The following is a 21,700-nucleotide window of genomic DNA, read 5'->3' as shown; positions in this document are numbered from 1 at the left end:
AGAAAGAAAGAAAGAAAGAAAGAAAGAAAGAAAGAAAGAAAGAAAGAAAGAAAGAAAGAAAGAAAGAAAGAAAGAAAGAAAGAAAGAAAGGTCAGACAGATAGAAAATAGATGTGCTCTCAGAAAAACCTGGGAAAACTTACATGAGCTTATGCAAATTGAAATGTACTATATACAAAGTAACAGCAATTATAATAAGATGATCAGCTATTCTCAGCAACACAGTGTTCCAAGACAACTCTGAAGGACTTATGAAAAATGTATTCTATCTCCAGAGAAAGAACTGATGGTGTCTGAATACAGATTGAAGAATACTTTTTAAAGTTTCTTTTCTTAAGTTTTTTGTCTGTTTTCTTTCATAATCTGGCTAATATAGAAATATTTTGCATGACTATACATGTATAACTTATATTTAATTTCTTGAGTTCTTAAGGGGGCATGGGAGGGAGGAAGAGAATTTGGAACACAAAGTTTTAAAAATGGAAGTTAAAATTGTTTTTACATGGAATTGGGGGAAAAACAAAATTCTAAATAAATGGGGGGAAAGGAATGCAGATAGAAAACAGAACAGAATAACAAAACACAGAGATCAGAGAACATCCAGACAGAAAGGTGATCAACAATGTCAAATGCTGCAATGGCATCAACAAGGATTAAAATCAATAAGGGAACATTAATTTGACAATTAAGAGAGCAGTAATAGAAACAGAGTTAAGATGGCAGAGAAGCATGAAGCATAGAGAGCTCCCTCCACCCCAAACTAATCTAGAAAATGCACCAGACTGGCTAATAGTTGGGTAATCCAAGAAGGAGCGGAAAAAAAAGTCTAGCCAAAGTTAGCACAGGAGCAGATAATGAATAATGGTCCCTGGATACTGGGCAGAAATTAGCCCTATAGAACATTGCAACAACTCTGGATTCTGCCTAAGGCAAATAAAAATATTAAACAAATAATGGATACAATGAAGTCATGCAGGTCATAGGAACAGGTGCCAGTTGGTAAATTGTTACTTCCTACACTTTTCTGGGTCACAGATCCATTGCTGACTAAAGAAGTGACCAGGACCCAAACGTGAGGATCAGTCACAGGCCCTATCAAGCAAGGGGCAGGTAAGAAACAACCCCAAACAATGTGGCTCAGACACCAAGAAAAGAGGCTGTCTTCAGCTCTAGCTTTTAGATCAATCTGAAGCCTATTGGAAAATAATCAGGAAAGGAATCTCAGACTGAGGGAAGGCCTACACTGCTGTCACTCTTAACCAGCAGCAGAGTTTTCCAACTGGATGATAGTTCCTTAGTCTGGTAGCAGTCTATAGCTACTCAGACCCTGACCTATATGTCAGGAACCTGCAGACTTCAGACCTCACTGGGGTGAGGGGAAAAGGAAAGAAAGTGATAAGACTTTTCCCCAGATAAGACCACTTGGAACATCCAAAATTTGTAAGTTCCCAGCATCCATTGGCCTTTGGAGTCTGAAATAACAAAACAACCTATACCCCAAGAAAGCTGCCACAGAACTAAACAAGATAATCCCTCCAGAAGTATGTAGAACCTGGACCTAGAATAAAGTCTAAAGTCAGGATTTTGAAGAAAAAAAAAGAACAAAAAAATAATCCCATAATAAAAATCTATTAAGGTGACAGAGGCACTCAAAAGACAAACCCAGGAGATGAGAATGACTACAAGAAAATCTATAAGCAAAGCCTCAAAATAAAACATAATTTAGGCACAAATTCCATTGTAATTTCTGGAAGAGATAAAACAAGAGTTTAAGAAAAGAGTTTAAAATGTTTTTATAAACATGAAAAAGATAAGTAGTAATTTTAGAGAATTTTTAAAACCTTTTTAAAGGTTTATTTGAAATCAGAAGTTAGATTATAGAGGGTTCAGAATAAGAAATGATAGTAAAAAGGAGAAAGAGTAGAGTCATCAGCTATAAATGGCTTTCTCAAAAGCTTTAGCCTTAGAGGGGAAGATCCAATCGTGTCCTTTGTACTTGCTTTGTTAATTTAAATGTCAAGACAATAATTCTAAAATTGTGTGCTTCAGTTTCTGGGGAAAGCTGGCAGGAGAGAGGCTTGGCTAAGCAGGGTTTTCTGATGCCTCTCAAATTCCTACAACTGTTGCCCCATACTTACTCTTTCATAGTTACAGGCTTGCTCTTATCTGCTTCCTTGTGCATGTTCTTCACTAAAACATCTCCATAGTGGTTAATGATGGGAAACATCTAAATGCCAAATGACAATAGTTACATGTGGAAAACCCAGTTCCAGAACAAACCAGATTTCCCAAGCCAGAAAAAGCACTATGGTATTTCATAAATTCATTTCTGTCTTTTAGAATGTAAAGAATCATAGATCTATAGAAAGAACAGATATCCTAGGTCATGTAGACCAACTACTTCATTTTAAAGATGAGGAAACTGCAGCTCATGATAGTTCAGTAACTTCCCAATGTATACTCAAGGGAACATACATCAGAAGTGAGATTGGAGGTAAGGTTCTCTAACTCCAGACACAGTGCTCTCTCCATTTTATCACCAAAAAAGAATAAACAAAATGTCAGAGGGACGAAATGTTAGGAGACCCCCTAAGGACAGGAAAGCTGTGTCCTGAGCTTGACAAGACAATCCTTTGTGATCACACCTCTGGATGATCTCACCCTCTGGCCAAATCACATAATTCATCAGGTAAAAGTACTGCAGTGAATCAAAATTTTCACATTCTTGCTGTTACCTCTCATTGTGAGGGCTACAGCTCACTGTGCAGCCAGTAGTATAAGTATTGAATGCCCACAGTGCCTTCCCACAGTGACTCCCCACAGTGCCTCAGGCCTCCCAATTAGGGGCAGGGCTCCCACACTTATGTCTATAGCTCCTCCTTGCTTGCCAGCCATTTTCCTCACTTTGAAAATAAAACTTCTATTTGATCTCTGACTCTCCTGTCGCTAGCCTTCACAGTTGGGCTCTGGCCATTCACAGATTAGAGGCCTGTTCTGCCCAGTTGACAAGAGAAGGCTCAAACTTGTTGGTCTATTAATTAGACTTTAACTGAAAAAAAAAATCATTGGAAGTTATATTTTTAAATCTCCATTAGACTCAGGTTGTAGAATCTGACCAATGTTCATTTCTTTACCTCCTTGAGTTTTCCACTCGTAAATGTTGGAGACAACACTGTTCGAATCCTCTTCCATTGGTCATCTTGAGCAATTACAATAGCATTCTCCAAAAGCCCTGTTAGACCAAGTCTCTAAAAGAAAAAAGAACAAGGGAAGACCACTCATGTATTAAGTGGTAGAACCAGAACTAGAAGTCATTATACTTTTCAGTATAATGAACTGCCTTTTTATAAAAATATCATTTTATTAAATGATTCTTTATAGCCCATGCATTTTGATGGTAAGAATGTTCTTTTCTGGATCCTTAAAAGTTGTGATCGTTGTACCTGCAGATGCAATTTCCAGGCTGCATCACTATAGAAGTTGCTTCCCAGTGTAAGGGCTGGGAACACAGAGAGAGAAGCATTCATATTCCCAGGGGTCTTTGATGCCATCCCCTAGGCTGTCTCCCACAGTGTCTGAGGTGAAGTGATGTTGAAGGAGGGGAGGATGTAGGGGTGTTGCTTATGGTGGTGGTAACTTGGCCTGCCTGCTACATATCACCTCCTATCTCTTCCTCATGGCATCAGTTGCTTCCTACAGGAGTTATTCTAGCTGGCCTGTCACACATGAGATAATAGTTTGACAATTGGTGGGGATTGCCAGTACCTCCTCCATAGGATTTCCCCCCAAGGATCATGACTACAAATGGCTGGCCAAAATCAGAAAATGAGGCTTGAAGGCTACTTCCAGATCTATGTCACCTGGGATGTTAGAGGCAGCTGAACAAAAGTTATTGCCCATGGAGACAAGGAATGCAGGCATGTTCTCCACAGTGACTGCTTCCTTTAATAATGGCCCAAGGGGCTACATTATAAGCAAGTCTAGTTGTTGGGGAGTCATTGCCCCTCCCAAGCTTTGGGAGCCTGAGAGATGTTGATGGGGCTTCACATCACCCAGCAAAAGCTGTCTTCTGGGGGACAACTAGGTGGCGCAGTGGATAAAGCACCAGTCCTGGATTTGGGAGGACCTAAGTTCAAATCCAGCCTCAGACACTTGACACTTACTAGCTGTGTGACCCTGGGCAAGTCACTTAAACCTCATTGCCCTGCCAAAAAAAAAAACAAAAAACAACAAAAAAATGGTCTTCTGTCTCCCCCTCAAGGTGCATTGCAAGGTGCAAAGCAAGGCTGCCTTGTCTATCTTGTCTTCTGCAAAAATATGAACAGTCAAGCTAGTGTTTAAAACTGATCTAAAAACTCTGTGGCCTTTAACATGTTTGGCATACTTTCTCCATTGCTGCCAGCATTATTCTTCCACTGTTACTTACCCGGCGATTGGTGAACACAGAATAGCACTCTTTTACCAGCACAGATTTGATGATCTCTGGATCCATGATGGCTAATACAGGTTGTCTGCCATCAAAAATCCTATGACCCCAAATGGAATAAATTGCATCAGTCACTGAGTTACATTACTGGAAACAGAGGTTGTAAGTGGAAACTATAAATTGATGGCCATGAACTCATTGCTGCCTTATCTTCTCTAATGTGATATGTGGAGGTGAACCAAGAAAGTAAAACAAAACTCACAGGAGTATATTTACGAAATACTTAGGACATGCTTAATTTAGAATTCTGCCTCAGACTCTTCCAAGTTCTAAGACCCCATGCAAGTCACAAACCTCTGTCAGACTTAGTTTCCTCATCTGCAAAATGAGGATAAGAATAGCACCTATTTTAGAGGGTTATTGTGAGGATCAAACAAGATAACATGTATAAAGTACTTTGAAAACTTTAAAGAGTAGGTTGTATTTTTGTTATTGTTAGAGAAGTATAAAACAAGATGATACATGAGAAATGAGTATGCCATATTACAATTTGTATTTTTGGTACCATCTTTCCGTCTACATTCCAAAATAAAGGTGATAGCATCACTTTGTAACGATTGGAATAACGCCACCTGCTGGATACTTACTGTAGAAGAGTTCTGCCCATGAAGGGAAGGTCTTTGAGGGCAAGACCAGGAGTCAGGAAGTGACGCGGGCTAGTGGGAGGAGGAAGGAAGAGACTGGTGCTCAGTCTCGCTCTCTTTCCTCTGGACTCTGGTGGAGAAGGGAGCTAGAAATGTGCTCTCCCTTTAATAGATAGGAATCTAGGCCTTTCTCTCTCTCTTTACCAAATTCTTATTCTCCTTAATAAATGCTTAAAAGTCTAACTCTTGCTAAAGCTTATAATTTATTGGCGACCACTCATTAGATATTTTAGACAGTTTAGCTAGAATTTTAGCCCTTAACAGATGGCTGACCACGAAGAGGAAAGCTGAACCTCACTTCTGATCTTTCGGTTGGGTAAGAAATTTCCCCTATCCTAACCCTTTAAATCTGAAGTACTACTGAATTGCCAGGTGTTTTCCCTTTAATTTTTTTTCGAATGGACCTTTTAAACTCCCTAATTACCCTATTTTTGATTTTAGTCTGTTTAACCAGACAAATGGGAGATAAGATCATGTTAATGCTTTGTTTTTCTGGATTTTCTATTTTTCTTTTTATTTTTGTTAAAAGAGCCAGCAACTTACTCACACAAGGAAATATCTCTCCCTCTCCCAACCATGCTTTTTCAGAGAAACCTGAAGAGATTCCCGCAGCTTTTCCCAGTTCTAACCGTAATTGTTGCTTTAATTTTGCATGCCTGGAGGCAATGACCCACCCTCTAGAAGCTTTTAATCCCCTAGCACCTGGAGGCAAAGTGGGGGAAGAGGAATCCAGGCCTGAGTTCAAAATCAAGTCTGATTCAAATTGTGCTGGTCCCTCCCCTCCTCTCCAGACCCCACCCTCTACTCCTCCCATGGCCAAGCCCATTGCTTCCCCTGCCTGGGAAGTCCAGAGATCTAATGCTCATGCGCAACTTTCTCTAACTACATTTGCAGTTTCAGGCTCAGCCCTTCCCCAGCCTGGCTGTGCTTCTGAGACAACTTTAGAAAACCCTTTAAATTCCACATATGCCTGTTTTGTTCATAATTTTGCTAACCTGCTTTTGTCTTTAATTAGTAATCTTATAAAGCATTTGTATGGTGAAAAGACTGACAGACAATATAGAGGGGTTAAAGAAGAAAAACTTAAGCTGAATAAGAATGACAACCATCAACATAGTTCAAGACTCTGCTTCTTTTGCCATGGAAGGGTATATATATTAGAGAAATGTAGAAGTAAGCAGCAAGGTATTGATATGAGTGTTGGGGATTTTAGATATCGGAATCAAAAGTGTTCTGAATTTACTCAGAGTAGTAATAGTATCAGTTCAGAGGTTACATAGGATTTCTATGCTATCACATATACATTTTGAAATTAATGGTATGGGTTTATTTTCATAGAGATTTTCATGCTTTTGAGATTGTGTTTTATATTTAGTTTTTAAAACAAGGAGAATATTTGTAAAAGCTTTTTATAGTCATGCGATCAAGTTTATATTTTGTAATACTCATTAATATTAAGTTCATGCTCATTTAGATTTCCTTAGTTTGAATTTCATTGTCTTTTATTGTTCCATGTGTATTTTTTTCTATTTATTCATCTCTAATTTTGAAACATTGCAAGATGGTTTTGATTTCATAATACAATGTTAATTCTAGGAGTATTGTGCTCCCATATTCTGAGTTGTTTGTTTTTGCTATTTTTTTTTCTCTCAACTGATTATTTGATCAAACTCTTTAAAGCATTTCCCTGGCAAGTGTAAATTGATTCTAGAAGTATTATTTTTGATAAGCATATTCAAAAAAAAAAAGAGGGGAACATTTGTAAAAGTTTTCTTTTTTCAGAAAAAAGTTTTCTTTGATATTCTGTTGTGCTTTAACTTGTATTTAAATATGTTCTGATTTTTCACAAAAGTAATTGTATACTAAGTGCAAAAAAGGGGTATTATTTGAAATTGTTGCATAATTATATATTGTGTTCTGAGTCAAGATGTATTCACATTTTTTGCAATCATTTATTATCCTCAATTTTTAAATCCATATGAGACTTGGATTATGGGAACTTATCATTTAAGACATTAATTGCCTTTATTCTGAGTTATCAGATGCCAGTTGGCCAAGATGCCATCCAATCACAAGAGGAATACATACAAGAGAACTGTCACATGAGGGGAGACATGCATGAAGTCAAGGTATGGCCGAGGGAACGGCTTTTGACAAATGTTGAGGTTGGATTCTCTTGGTTTAATATTTTATTTTATTTTTCCCCACAATATTGTACAGATGGCTGGAAGTATTCATCCCACCCATCTCACTTCTACACCTGACTTCTATGCTCCCTCCTATATGCCTGATGCCATGGACATCTCAATCCCATGCATCTGATTAAGTCTGACTCAGTTTCTTCCAATATGTTCGGTGGCATGGACATATATTCCATCCACCTATTTTAAGCCTGGCATACTGTATGGGCAGTACATATTGCTCAAGTGTGGGAATGCTCATATCCCATCATTTCTCTGTTCTTTTATGGTAACCCCCATAATTATCTCAGGTGTCATGATAAATACAGTGTTGAATTTGGCCTTGACACCTGTTACCAATTATATTAGATTTTTTAATTTCTCATAATGGCATGAGGATAATTAGGCAGATGATGCAAACAGTGATGAAACAAAGATAAAAATTATTTTTAAAAATTAATATCGCAGCAATTGTCTTCTCAATTACTCTCCATAAGGGGGGACTATAATAATAATATAATTTTAAAGAATGGTTCAATTTTTGTTTTATTGTATGTTTCACATGTTAACAACTAAGATTCTGTATTCCCTTAGACATGTTTTTGAGAACTTTCATTGTTTGATTTGATTATTGACAAAGCTATTTTAAAGTTGTGTTAAGCTCAATTTTGTAGGAAATTTCCTGGCTGATTACCAGTATCCACACATCAACCCCTGAAAAGACTTCCATTCCACGACTACACCTAGAGGACATCTGAGAAAAGACTTTCAGAGACTTTAAATGAACAGTTTTGATTTGTTTTTGTTGTTTTTTTTCTCTTTCTGTTATAATATACACCATCTGTAACATGTATTCTCTGCAGAGGCCCTCCCTTTGCAAGACCAATGTCAAAGCGTCGGTTCATGAGGACAAAAAAAAAAATCACCCCTCTGGACAAAACTTTCCTCTCTTCCTTTTCTATATTGTTGTTCACATATTATTAGTTAGCAATAGTTATTATATTCTTTTTACTGTTCCGTCAAGGAAACATTTTGTTTCTTGAGGAACAACAGGGGGGACTGTAACGATTGGAATAACGCCACCTGCTGGATACTTACTGTAGAAGAGTTCTGCCCATGAAGGGAAGGTCTTTGAGGGCAAGACGAGGAGTCAGGAAGTGACGCGGGCTAGTGGGAGGAGGAAGGAAGAGACTGGTGCTCAGTCTCGCTCTCTTTCCTCTGGACTCTGGTGGAGAAGGGAGCTAGAAATGTGCTCTCCCTTTAATAGATAGGAATCTAGGCCTTTCTCTCTCTCTTTACCAAATTCTTATTCTCCTTAATAAATGCTTAAAAGTCTAACTCTTGCTAAAGCTTATAATTTATTGACGACCACTCATTAGATATTTTAGACAGTTTAGCTAGAATTTTAGCCCTTAACAACTTATAAAATTCTATAGTTTCAGGGGCAGCTAGGTGGCACAGTGGATAAAGCACCAGCCCTGGAGTCAGGAGGACCTAAGTTCAAAGATGGCCTCAGACACTTGACACTTACTAGCTGTGTGACCCTGGGCAAGTCACTTAACCCCAATTGCCTCAATAAAAACAAAACAAAAATAAAACAAAAACAAAAACTATTGGTTGCCAAATTAAAATGAAATTATAAAATGTTTAACAAAATAAATAAAAATACAATATTGTTGTTCAGTCATTTTAGTCCTGTTCAGTTCTTTGTGACCCCATTTGGGGTTTTCTAGGCCAAGATACTAGAGCAGTTTGCTATTTCCTTCACCATCTCATTTTATAGATGAAGAAACTGAGACAAGCAAGAACAAGTGACTTGATAAGGATCATATACCTATTCAATGTCTGAGACTAAATTTGAACTCAGATCTTCCTGATTCCAGGCCTGACACTCTATCCACTGTACCATTACTAGGTCTTCCTAGATAAAGTCATGTACCATGAATATAGGACATGCTTAAGTTAGAATTCTGCCTCAGACACTTCTAAGCTCTAAGACCCCATGCAAGCCACGAACCTCTGTCAGTGGGTGAAACTGACCCAATTTCTCTATGAATGGCCCTTTGACTTGTAATAGAAGTAGAGGAATCTTCTATTGGGATGCAGCATAAAATGAGGGTTTGCAGACTGGTATTGGTGGAAGAAAAGATTTTGAGGGATACTAGAAGCAGGGAGGTAGTAAAGAATTAAATTAGAAACAATAGGGTCCAAAGCAAGCACTGAAGCAAATAAAATCCAAGGGGAGGCAGAACAGGAAAATAGGAATGGGCCAAGGATCATGTACAATAAGTGTGAGGACTACTGGGTTTAGTGGGAGTGGTTAGGATACATAAAAGTTGTGAGTTGGTGGTGAAATTGTGAAATTTCCATTTTATTTGTGAGACTACTAGTTCCAAAGTGTGAACATACTTCCTGGAAGTGGAAGAAGGAAATTTTTTGAACTGCAGAGGTTAAGGAATTGCATGAGGGCAGCTAGGTGGCGCTGTGGATAGAGCACCGGCCCTGGAGTCAGGAGTACCTGGGTTCAGGTCCGGTCTCAGACACTTAACACACACTTGCTGGCTGTATGACCCTGGGCAAGTCACTTCACCCCAATTGCCTCACTAAAAAAAAAAAAAAAAAAAAGGAATTGCATGGTCGGGCTATTAACTCAAATATTCTTTTGTTCCCAAGAGCAGAGGGTGAGTAGAGGAGAAGTTGGTGAACCTGGCACCAAGGTCACAGAAAAAGTTGGGAAAATTACTTGGACATGAGTAGATAACATAGGTGAAAGTATATGGGGGATAGTGGAAGAAGAATGATCTGGAAACAACAGTGATGACTAAGAAAAAGATCTCTTCTTTCTTCTAACCCTATAAGTAGTGGGTAGAGAGTATAGGGAAAAGAGCAGAAAGCATTTTAAGGATATGGTATTTTCAGGTTAGGTTGAGGTTTCTATTAAATCAAGGAAATAGAAATCAAGCTGATCAAAAAGTATACAGGTGTGTAGGGAAGTTGGTTAAGGATAGGATGAGGGTCCTTTGAAGCACAGAAACAATAGGTGATGGAAAATTGAGTTGGAGTGGGCCTGGGAAGTAAGGAAGTGATTAGAAGAGGGGAAAGAATTCAGGATGAAGCATTGTGGGTGCTTACATCCAAAGTGATGAGTATGAATGACCACGATTATGAAGACAATGTAAGAGAGGTTAAGATAGAATTTAGAATCTTGGTGTTCCAACACAAGTAAGATGTAACACAAGGAGAGAAGACATGGTAGAAGATGATTAGCAGAGAATATGTCTAATAGAGTAGCACAATGACATCAGCAAAGCATATTGGCAGCTATGCAGCTCTGCTGGCATGAGTTGCCCCTCTACCTATATGTCTCCTTCACTTGTGCTCCCTATCCCTTCACACATGTGCTCTACCCACGTGGGTACCAATGTGTAGTTCCCCAGGCATAATTCTAATGAAGATCTCTTCTTCTTACTGGATTTGAGTTTGGTTGTGGGAGAATGAGCTCCAAGTTTATAGAGGCCATGTTCTGTTGTTCTTTATTTTTTATTGCTATTTAGTTATATTCCCTTTTATGGTCAGTGTGTCTTATACCTGACTAGTAAATATAAAACCTTTTTGTTAGTGCTCAAGAGCTAAGATTTGGAGAAGATTCTGGGCCACTTTTCAAATCTCTAGAATCTGGAGTAGCTAATAGGAGGGTCCAGACTGACAGGGTATCAAATGCCATACTAAGGTTATCATTGGTTACTCATGGAAATTAAAGTGATATTATTTAATTTGCAGTTGCATATATAGTCATGTATCACACAAGATTTCTAACATTTCTAAAAATACCACTATTGTTTACCTCTTCATACTCACTAAGAATGATATTTACTAAGTATGAATTATAATAAATTTATTAGGTCTAAATTAATGGATCAGAAATAATAAAATTATAGACAGTAAGTTAAACCAAGTGGAAGAATAGTCTTTTTTTTTGGTGAGGCAATTGGGGTTAAGTGACTTGCCCAGGGTCACACAGCTAGTAAGTGTTAAGTGTCTGAGGCCGGATTTGAACTCGGGTACTCCTGAATCCAGGGCCGGTGCTTTATCCACTGCGCCACCTAGCTGACCCTAGGAATAGTCTTTTGAAGTAAAATTAATTATCAAAGAAATATTTGTTACCCTCATTGCCCCATACTTCTCTAATCATCTTTTTTTCATAACTATTCTTTTTACATGTTGAATTGTACAATAGCTTCTTCAGGGCAAGAACTCTTTTTTGCTTTTGTCTTTGTATCTGCATTGTTCAACAGGCTTTTTACATGGTAGGCACTTAATACAATATTTCCTTATTTGTTCAACATTTATATTATCATAGTGCTGAAGGAAAACAAAGGGATATGCAGAAAATCAATGAGCCAGGATCATATCATCCTAGCTGCATCTGTTATGATGCTATGAGCCTGAACTGGAATTCTATGGTACTGAACAGATCTCCCAATACCTATACCTTCACAAATCGATTTGGGTTGAATGGGGAGTTCCTGCATAACTAACCATAGAAATGTGTATGTATAATGGAAAGATTTCTTAGAATACTCACCCCCAGGTTTTCCCATATTTTTTAAAACAAGTCATGTCAAAATTTGCAATACCCTGCAAAAAACATTTTAAAATCAGATGTCATGAATTCTTCATAATGAACAATATTAAATACACCTTATGTTATGAAATATGAAATATGAAATAATTGTATTATTGTTATCTTCTTCACTTTGCCTAGAGGGCATGTTTCCCAAGCCCATCTCTACTTGTTGACAGCTGACCTAGCTCAAATGTGATCACTTCCATGAAGTCTTTCCTGATCTCTACAGCAGAAAGAAATTGCTCCAGGATGCTTGTCCTCTCGATTTTAACTCTAATGCTTTTTCCCTATGCTATGATAGCCTGTTTAAAGTAGGTGTTGTTCTATTCACTGTATTTGTAACCTAGTTCCAAGAACATAGTAGGCACTTCATAAAAACCTTATGACTGAAGGATTGATATACTATATATGCTTATGCTATCACTATATTCTCACTTATAATTTAATTATCTAATATATATTATATATGTGGATGTGGATATATATCGAGATAGATAGATAGATAGATAGATAGATAGATAGATAGATAGATAGATAGATAGATAGATAGATAGAGATATCATTCTCTCTACAGGATAATAAGCTCCTTGAGGTTGTCTACTATGGATTTTTTAATCTTTGTGTTTCAAAGCTTCTTAACATTTTAGTGGTCTAGAAAATCCTATGGACCCCTTCTGAAAATGATGTATTTAAATGCATAAAATGCATAGCATTACAAAAGAAACCGATTTTCTAAAACTAGTTATACAAAAACTTTAAATTTCCCATGTGAAGAATCCTTGATTTAATGCCTAGCATAGTGTATTGCTCAAAGTAAATGATTAATAAATATTAATTACAAGATTATTGCTAATATAATTATGAAGATGAAATGCTTTGATAAATCCCTTTTACTTTCAGTAGTACTTTACACTTTCTGAAGCTGTTTCACATCCATTTCATGAATCAGAGTCTCATTTAATTCTCACAAAAAAACTGATGAGGTAATTAGTATACTGAAGCACAGAAAAGGTAGTGGTTGCCCTAGTGGTTGTCACTGACCCACCAATCCAGGTCTTTGTAATCTATTCCATATTTCTTGCCAGTACATGACACATCTTCTGATCTAAACCTTTATATACAGTCTCTTTTACCTGTGTGTCAACATCTGGAGATAAATCCTTTTATGTTGGAAAGCATAGATATCTTTCAAAACTGGTCTCGAAACTAAGAAATTCTGAGTTATAGTTCTACCTCTCATACATAACAGTTGTGTGACCCTGGGGAGGTAAACAATACTTGAGATAACTCTCTAAGACTAGAAGTTGTGGAAAAATCAAGTGGTAATAGTAATTGCCTCACCTGGGAATTTTTTTTTTTTACATATAAGGTATTTTATTTTTTCCGTTACATGTAAAGATAGTTCTCAACTTTTGTTTATACAAGCTTTACAATTTCAGATTTTTCTCTCTCCCTCCCCTCCCTCCCCCCTACCCTAGACAGCAGGTAATCTGATATAGGTTATATCTATATATCTATATACATATACATATATATGTATATCTATACACACACACATATATATACACATAATAACATTAATCCTATTTCTGCAGTAGTCCTGTTATAAGAGAAAAAATCAGAGCAATGATGAAAAACCTCAAAACAGAAAGAAAAAAAAACACCAGCACCAAAAACAAAAGAAATAGTATGGTTCATTCAGCATCTACTCCACAGTTTTTTTTTTTTCTTGGATTTGGAGATCCTCTTCTATCATGAGTTCCCTGGAACTCTTCTGTACCATTGCATTGGTGAGAAGAATATAGTCCATCACAGTAGGTCAACACTCAATGTTGATGATACTGTGTACAATGTTCTTCTGGTTCTGCTCATCTCACTCATCATCAGCTCACGTAAGACCCTCCAGGTTTCTCTGAACTCCTCCTGCTCATCATTTCTTACAGCACAATAGTATTCCATTGTATTCATATACCACAACTTGTCCAGCCATTCCCCAATTGATGGGCACCCCCTCAACTTCCAATTCCTTGCTACTACGTAAAGAGCAGCTATAAATATTTTTGTACATGTGGGTCCCTTCCCCCTTTCCATGATCTCTTTGGGAAAAAGACCCAAAAGTGGTATTGCTGGGTCAAAGGGTATGCACAGCTTTATCACCCTTTGGGCATAATTCCAAATTGCTCTCCAGAATGGTTGGATCAGTTCACAGCTCCACCAACAATGAATTAGTGTTCCAATTTTCCCACAGCTTCTCCAACATTTATTATTTTCCTTTTTTGTCATTTTAGCCAATCTGATAGGTGTCATCACCTGAGAATTTTTATGTGTGTGAAATCACAGGTCTAGTCACTATCTCCTAGAGCACTATCTCTAAGAACTCAAAAGGAAATTCCCTTTGAATAAATGGCTAAATCTTCCAGAAAGCATTAAAGCACTTAGGCAGAATTTAGTGTAAAACTATCAGTCCCTAAAACTTGTTAATGAAGCTCTTTGTCCAATGAAAAGAGGCTCTGAATACTACTACACACTCCATTCTCTTACATTGAAGGAGAAGTCCATTATAACTTTCTTTGGTAAATCTGAGGTCTTAAAAAGGATCAGCTAGGTGAGGCAGTGGATAAAGCACCATCCCTGGATTCAGGAGGACCTGAGTTCAAATCCCGTTCCAGACACTTGACACTAGGTGTGTGACCCTGGGCAAGTCAATTAACCCTCATTGCTCCACAAAAACAAGAAAAAAAGGGATCAGAAGACCCTAGACCTTCAGCTGAGAGTTCAAGCCCCTCATTTTACAGATGAGGAAACTGAGGCCAAGGGAGAATAATTATTTGGCCAAAGTCACATAGGTAATAAGCATCAGAATTGCTATTTGTACCCAAGTCCTCTGAGCCATGAGCAAATGCTCTTTCCACTGTCCAAAGCCAGTAAAGGAGAACTTAGAAACTCACTTTGCGATAAGAAAGAACAGTGCCAAAGAAAGGAAGAGGTGTTGGTCCTGGAATTCCCAGATTCTTAAAGACCTTGTGTGTCCAGGTTCCATATCTGTAAAGTAAAGGAAAAATACAAAGACATTAGAGTCAAGGCAAAGACCAAAGACAAAACTAGTACAGTCCATTTATCAGTCATGGGGTGGGGGGCTGGGGTTGGAGCTATAAAGTTAACTCTGAATTAAGCCTTAGTTTACTATCTTCCAGATGACAATGAAATACTTCCAGAAATACTTCATGGCTCTCACAAACATGTTGAGACATTGCAAGGCCAAGCTGAGAATTCTTGAAGCCCCACCACCACCCCGAGACTCAGACACTCACATTTGGCAAGGCTCACATCAAGCATCATCAGAATTGATGCTAGAATATATTCCCCTGCTCTGTCTGGACTCATTCCATCACTACTACAGTTTAACTCTATTGTGTTGTGAGTAGGCTCACAAGTCTCTTTTTCTACATTGGAACCAATCAAGGGTCAATGCATCTTACATATAACCAAAATAGCTCAGGATATGAGTCAGAGACAATAAGCTCTTCTTTCCAGTACCCAAGCTATCACGGGTGTCTCAGACACCAGACCACTCATCTTTGGAAGCAGAGCACCAGACACCACAATCAATTTCCAATATCTTTCACTCGATTTAATGATCCACCCCAAGACCAAAGACTCAGATACCACATGTCTTATTGTTAGAACCATATATGCAAGAAGAGCTATTTATACCATTCCTAACATCCTTCCCATTTTGATCCTAAAAAGAGAAATGACTATTTCCATATTCTTATTCATTCCATTTGATAGGGAATTCCCACATGACCAAGCAAAAATCACCCACCTACCTTGGCACAAATTCCAATTCTCTTATCCCAATGCATCATAGTTCTCCCCTCTCAGGTATCAATCAAGCTCTGCCCATCTTTTCCATTTTGTCCTCTCAATCTGCATTCTGTTATCAACACATTTCCCTTCATCTCCTGGGTTCTCATGCTCTTCACTACTCTAGGTGGAGGAATCAGGATACTCCTTCCTTGCTCCTTATTGTCACTCCCAAACCCTTCCTCTGTCATCACCTAGCAACTTGTTCTCTTTTGAATTTCATTCTATTCACATATATCTTACCCAATCCAATTCTGGAAGCAGTTATACACTGGTTTGCAGTCCTCTTTTCTCAAGCAGTTCAGATGCTGGCTCATTCTTCCTCTGCAATCTAACATTGGCCTTACAGTAGGTAAAATCAATATTCAACTAGTTTGGCAAAGTATCCTGGCCTTCCTATTCCTTAATATCAACTCCCATGTCCTATTCCTTCATTTAACATAAGTCACATACAGGGATAATAAAACCTTGATCTCATCACCCCAAATATTGTACTTCTATGGTCAAGGATTCTAAAATTGCTTCATCTAAAAATATTTTATAATTTCTTTTCTCTCCACATCTTATTTTTCATATTCTTATACTTCATCTTTACCTTGATCTATATAGTGCCCCCATCCATCACTGTTCAGTATCACCCTAGGCTCTGCCTTCACATTTGGGGAGTAAAAATAATATTTTTATGTTAACAAGCATTGGCTCACTCTCCCTTCAAAATCACCATCACACACACACATATACACTGTGAAAAGAAAAAGGGAAACAAAATCTCAATAACAAATAAAGTCATGCAAAACACATCACCACAATGTCCATATCTAAAAATGCATGTCTTGTGGCAGCTAGGTGGCACAGTGGATAGAGCACTGGCCCTGGAGTCAGAAGTACCTGAATTCAAATCCAGCCTCAGACATTTGACACTTTCTAGCTGTGTGACCCTGGGCAAATCACTTAACCCCAATTGCCTCACCAAAAAAAAAAAAAAATGCATGTCTCCCTCTGCATAGCTAGCATCATCTCTGTCAGAAGATGATCAGAATTCAAAATTATTCATCCTTTGGAATCATATTTAATCTTTTTCAAGATTTTCTTAAGTTTTTCAAAAATCATCATTTTAAAAAAAATTTTTTATATTATTCTCCTGTTTCTGCTCACTTTGCTCTTCATTCAGTTTAAAGTGAAGTTCAAGTCATACCCTTCCTGCATCCTTCCCCATTTGTTTGGATTTCTATTTTCACACCCAATTATAGGCTATATCCCTTCCATTCCTCTTCTTTGCTTCCCCAATACATTTTTCCCTCCTCCCTTTCCTTTCTCATTGAAGATCATCAAAACATTACAAAAATAACTTCCAAATTCTTATTGCTATTTGGCCTTTCCATGACCTCATCTGGCACTATAGGCCTTATGAGATACTGTATCCTATCCCTCACTCATTTGAAATGCAAACACTTCATCCCTAAAAGACTTTAATCTTTTCCAATTGCTTTTTCCTCTCACATTTATAAAGTTTCTACTTTAATCTTGTCTGTTCTTCAAGAAAGCTTAGAAGTTCTCTATTTCATCATCAGTCCTTTTCCCCCCAGTATAATCAAACTCAGTTTTATTGGGTAAGTTATTCTTAGTTCTAAGTGTATGTCATTTGCTTTGGTGAACAACAAATACCACACTCTTTGTTCCTCTTTAATATTAGCAGCTAAATCTTACAAGGTCCTGTCTACGACTACTCACTACTGAAATTATTTCTTTCTTAGAATTCGCAATAGCTTGCTTTACTTTGGAACCCTCGAATATTGGTACTGACATTTCTAGGGATTTTCATTTAGACATCTTTTCCCAGAACTGTCTGATGAATTCTTGCATTTTTTACTTTGTGCTCTAGTCGAATGAAATTTTCTCTCCTAATTTCCTAAAATATAAGTCCTGGGCTATTTTTTCTGGCCATGGCTTTCAAATAGTCCATTGATTCTTAAATTATCTCTCCTTGATTTCTTATCCAAGTCAATTTTTTATATGAGACTATATTATCTTCTATTTTTTCAACCTTTTGGCTTTATTTTAATATTTCATCTTATCTCAAAGAATCTTTATCTTCTGTTTGGTCCATCCTAACTTTCAATAAAGCAGTTACTTTGGTAAGAATTTGGAGCCTTTATGACCAACAAACTGTTAATTCTCTTTCCAAGTGTGTCCTCCACACCTCTTATTACTTTTCCAATTCCTTTCTCTGTCAATTTCAATTCACTTATAATGCCATTTTAATTTAGATTCTTTGATCTCTTGCATTGTTTCTTCTAGGGATTCTAATTGATCTTATGGGCCATTTGTGGTTTTCTTCAAAGCTTTGTTTATATACATAAATACATACATATGTGTGTGTGTGTGTATATATATGTATGTTTAAAAAGAGTGAGAGAGGAGAGAGAGACAGAAAGTTATTCTCTTCTTGTTCTCTTAATAATTTTTATCTTTTTTGTTTATTTTTTAATCATTCCTTCACTCATTTGTTCTAAGCAACCTAACATTGTAGACCTAGCTTGGAGACATTTAGGAGTTGAGTCTATGATGATAGCCCCTCTGGAGTCTCCTACACTGCATTCCTGTGTGTGGTTTTAACAAGCATTGGCTCACTCTCCCTTCTCAATTTAAAAACTTCTTTACTTCTCTATAGCATTTTTCACTATTGACCACCCCTTCCTCTTGGATGCTGTTTCTTTAATATCTCTAACATATTCAAAGAGCATTTATGCATCCACACATAAAAAAATCAGTACTTGTCATAGGGAGAGGGAAAGATGTGAGACACCTCTTTCATTATATCCTTGCCATTGAAGGAAGCAATTTCAGTTCAATAATGAGATCATAAGCTAAAATGCAAGTTAGTCTAGCCTAGAGTAGATCACAGATTTAGCCCCCAGCCCAGGGCAGAGCTTGGAGAGGGAGACTGAAATCAACACCCCAAAATCTGCACCATATGGACACCTAGAGATCATCTTGAACTCAGCTCAATCCCAGACTATCAATTTAGAGTTTGTGAAAATGTGCTTACCAGGCATTCAGTGCCTCACACTCCCTGGTAAATATACTGTATACTTAATTGTTGTTTGTCTTTTATTCTCAAAGAGAATATCCTTGTACCACTACTTCTTCTGAGCTAAGTGGCCTGGTGGATAGAACACTGGATGTAGAGTGAAGAAACCCTTAATTCAATTGTAGCTTTCAACATTTAAGTAGATTGTGATCCTGGGCAATTTACTTAACTTCTGTTTGCCCCAGTTTCTTCAGCTGTGAAATGGGGATTGTTGTGAGGACCAAATTAGTATATTGTTAAGTAGTGTGTGCCACACACAGTACCTGGAATATAGTACATGCTTGAAAAATTCTCTCTCTTAATTCCATACTTCCTTCACTTCCTTCACTTGCTGCAGCCTACTCAAGCTCATTATTCACCTAACAAATATGTTTTGGGAAGCCCACAGGCTTAATTCCTCAAAGACTTTTGTATTGAATAATTGCTGATTGGGAGGATGTTCAGCAACAGAGTCCCAATCAAGATGATAGATGGTGAGGTATCTAATGTGGTTTCATTTGCAGATGCCTTTGAATTCATTGTCTTAAAAGAGACTACATTGTAGAACCTTCTATTAGATCCACAATGGTCCTATCTACTTTTGGTAGGATTATGAAGAATCAGGTACCTTAATGCATTGTTGGGGGGCCTTCAGAATCAAGAGATTTGGGGAGAACAATGTACCAATACATTATGATTCACAAAATTGAATATAACTTTGAATTAATCAATTCCTCTACCAGGACAGTATCACAGAAATAAACTTAAAATTTTAAATTACTTATACCCATAAAATATTTATTGGTTCTTTATTTTTAAAAAATTGGACTGAAATATTATATTCAAAGTTGGCTAAACTAATTATGGCACATTATCATAATCAAACATAATAGAACCTCCCACAAAAATTATGGTCATTTCTATATCCACGTGGACAACTAGAATGAAGTTCCCTCTATTCACTTACAAGGGATTTTGTAAATCCTGGTACACAAGGGACATATCAACTTCTACTCCCTCGCTAAATTAGTATGATTCAGAGTCTGCAGGAAAAGATAAAAAGGAAAATTTATGAAGTTCCCCAGTGACTTTTCCTCAAATATTTATCAGTGACCCCTGCCACATTTTGTGGTAAACTAACCAATATACGAGGGAATAAACAAAGACCTAAGCACAAACTGTTTTATATTCTATAGAGCATAAACAAATGATAGTCCTTGAAGCCATCACAAGTCTTAAAAAATAAAGGCAACAAATTATGGGGTTTGTGGAGATGCAATGTCTGCAACTGGGTCACTACCTGTTCTCTTGTCTCATCAGCTTGTGAAGATTGCAACGCCAGACATGATTTATCAACTCGTGGTTTTTGGTACACGAAAGCTTCCATCATTGATATATATATATATATCAATGATGTTGACCAATTTTCTAGCACCTTACCTTTCCAGGACAGTGATTAGTTAAAAGATATGGATGGGGGCAGCTAGGTGGCGCAGTGGATAGAGCACTGGCCCTGGATTCAGGAGTACCTGAGTTCAAATCCTTCCTCAGACACTTAACACTTATTAGCTGTGTGACCCTGGGCAAGTCACTTAACCCCAATTGCCTCACTAAAAAAAAAAAATGGATGAAGAACAGGAATACTCACCTTGTGTAGATGCCCCCACCCCAAAGCCTTTGAAAAAGAGAATGCAAAAATACATCATACAGAATCCCTAGAAAGCAGCTGAAAGAAAATACTGTAGTATTTTGGTCAAGATGAGTATCAGCAAAGCTATAATTTTTGGCACATAAGGAAATGCCTTTTACACTCTGGAAAAGTAAAATAATAGGGAGAAAAAATGGCAAAGGTAACAAGAAAAACAGTTGACAAGAACTCAGGTTTATTTATGGAGTTTTCTTTGCTTTTCAATCACTAGGCCACTACCAAAGAAATACCCTCAAAGTCTGTTCTTTTGGGAAAAGACAATAGAGACTTTGATTAAGAATTTTCTAGTTTTCCCTTGATACTTTTTCTGGCAAACAATGTCAATTTTTTTTTCATTAAACAAAGAAAGGTCAGCATTTTCAGTTACAAAAATCCTAAATAACAAATAGATCCTTATATACATTATGCAAAAAAAGTAGAAGGAACAAAAAAACAGTCATTGTGAAAGGCCTTTCGACATTTGGGAAGAGGTCGGCCCTAATCCCCTGATAAATTTCAGGGAGAGGAGTTGAAGGGGGAGGAGGTTTTCACTTACAGAAACAGGAGAGTCAGGAAGAGAACAAGGAGTGACCAGGTTCCAGCACTTAAGCTTGGGATGATGTCCATTGTCATGCTCTCTACTCAGCTTTTTACTTCTCTCTCTTTTCTTCTCTCTGCTTGCCCCTTAGTTCTTAAGACCGCAACTTTAAGTGCTGTTGTAATTTCCTGACAAATTCTGAAAATAATATAAAGGCTTTAAAACAAGGGGTGGAGTTAAAGGGAAAAGCCAGTGAAACTGTGATCCAGGTGGGAAGTTTTATGAATCCTATACAAATCTTCATCTCTGAAGTGTCAGAGTGTATTGACCTATTGTAGGGGAGGGGGGAAAAGAATTCATGGTATCCTGGGATGGTCAGTTAAGTTCAGAAAATAATAATTAAACTGAGTCATTATAAATATATGATGGCAATGATACAAACATCTTTAATCCTTATCAGAAATAGTGGTGACAAAATCAGAATGGAGTTAAAGTTTCATAGAGGTCTAAAGTACAAAAGAAAGAGTCAACAAGCATTTGTTAAGTACCTATAGTAGTCAGATGCTGCAGTTATTATGCCTTGGTGTACAAAGGTTTTCTAG

At 37.4% G+C, this 21,700-nt stretch overlaps 1 protein-coding gene across 1 annotated transcript in view; it reads right to left on the bottom strand.

Moving 5' to 3' along the window:
- The window catches only part of LOC122736797 (cytochrome P450 3A24-like), a 36,315-nt gene extending 14,849 nt beyond the window's left edge, over window positions 1–21,466 (bottom strand). The window contains exons 1-6 of the mRNA XM_043979189.1: window positions 21,117–21,466; window positions 14,885–14,978; window positions 11,895–11,947; window positions 4,426–4,525; window positions 3,134–3,247; window positions 2,138–2,226 (exon numbers count right to left, since the gene is read on the bottom strand). Of these exons, the coding sequence (XP_043835124.1) occupies window positions 2,138–2,226; window positions 3,134–3,247; window positions 4,426–4,525; window positions 11,895–11,947; window positions 14,885–14,978; window positions 21,117–21,193 (527 nt within the window). The 5' untranslated portion in view covers window positions 21,194–21,466. The remainder of the gene's footprint in view (window positions 1–2,137; window positions 2,227–3,133; window positions 3,248–4,425; window positions 4,526–11,894; window positions 11,948–14,884; window positions 14,979–21,116) is intronic.
- Between the last annotated feature and the right edge of the window lie 234 nt (window positions 21,467–21,700).

Source organism: Dromiciops gliroides, chromosome 1 (genome assembly GCF_019393635.1).
Source record: "Dromiciops gliroides isolate mDroGli1 chromosome 1, mDroGli1.pri, whole genome shotgun sequence".
NCBI classification, from domain to species: Eukaryota; Metazoa; Chordata; class Mammalia; order Microbiotheria; family Microbiotheriidae; genus Dromiciops; species Dromiciops gliroides.
This window is presented reverse-complemented; position numbering and strand designations above follow the sequence as displayed.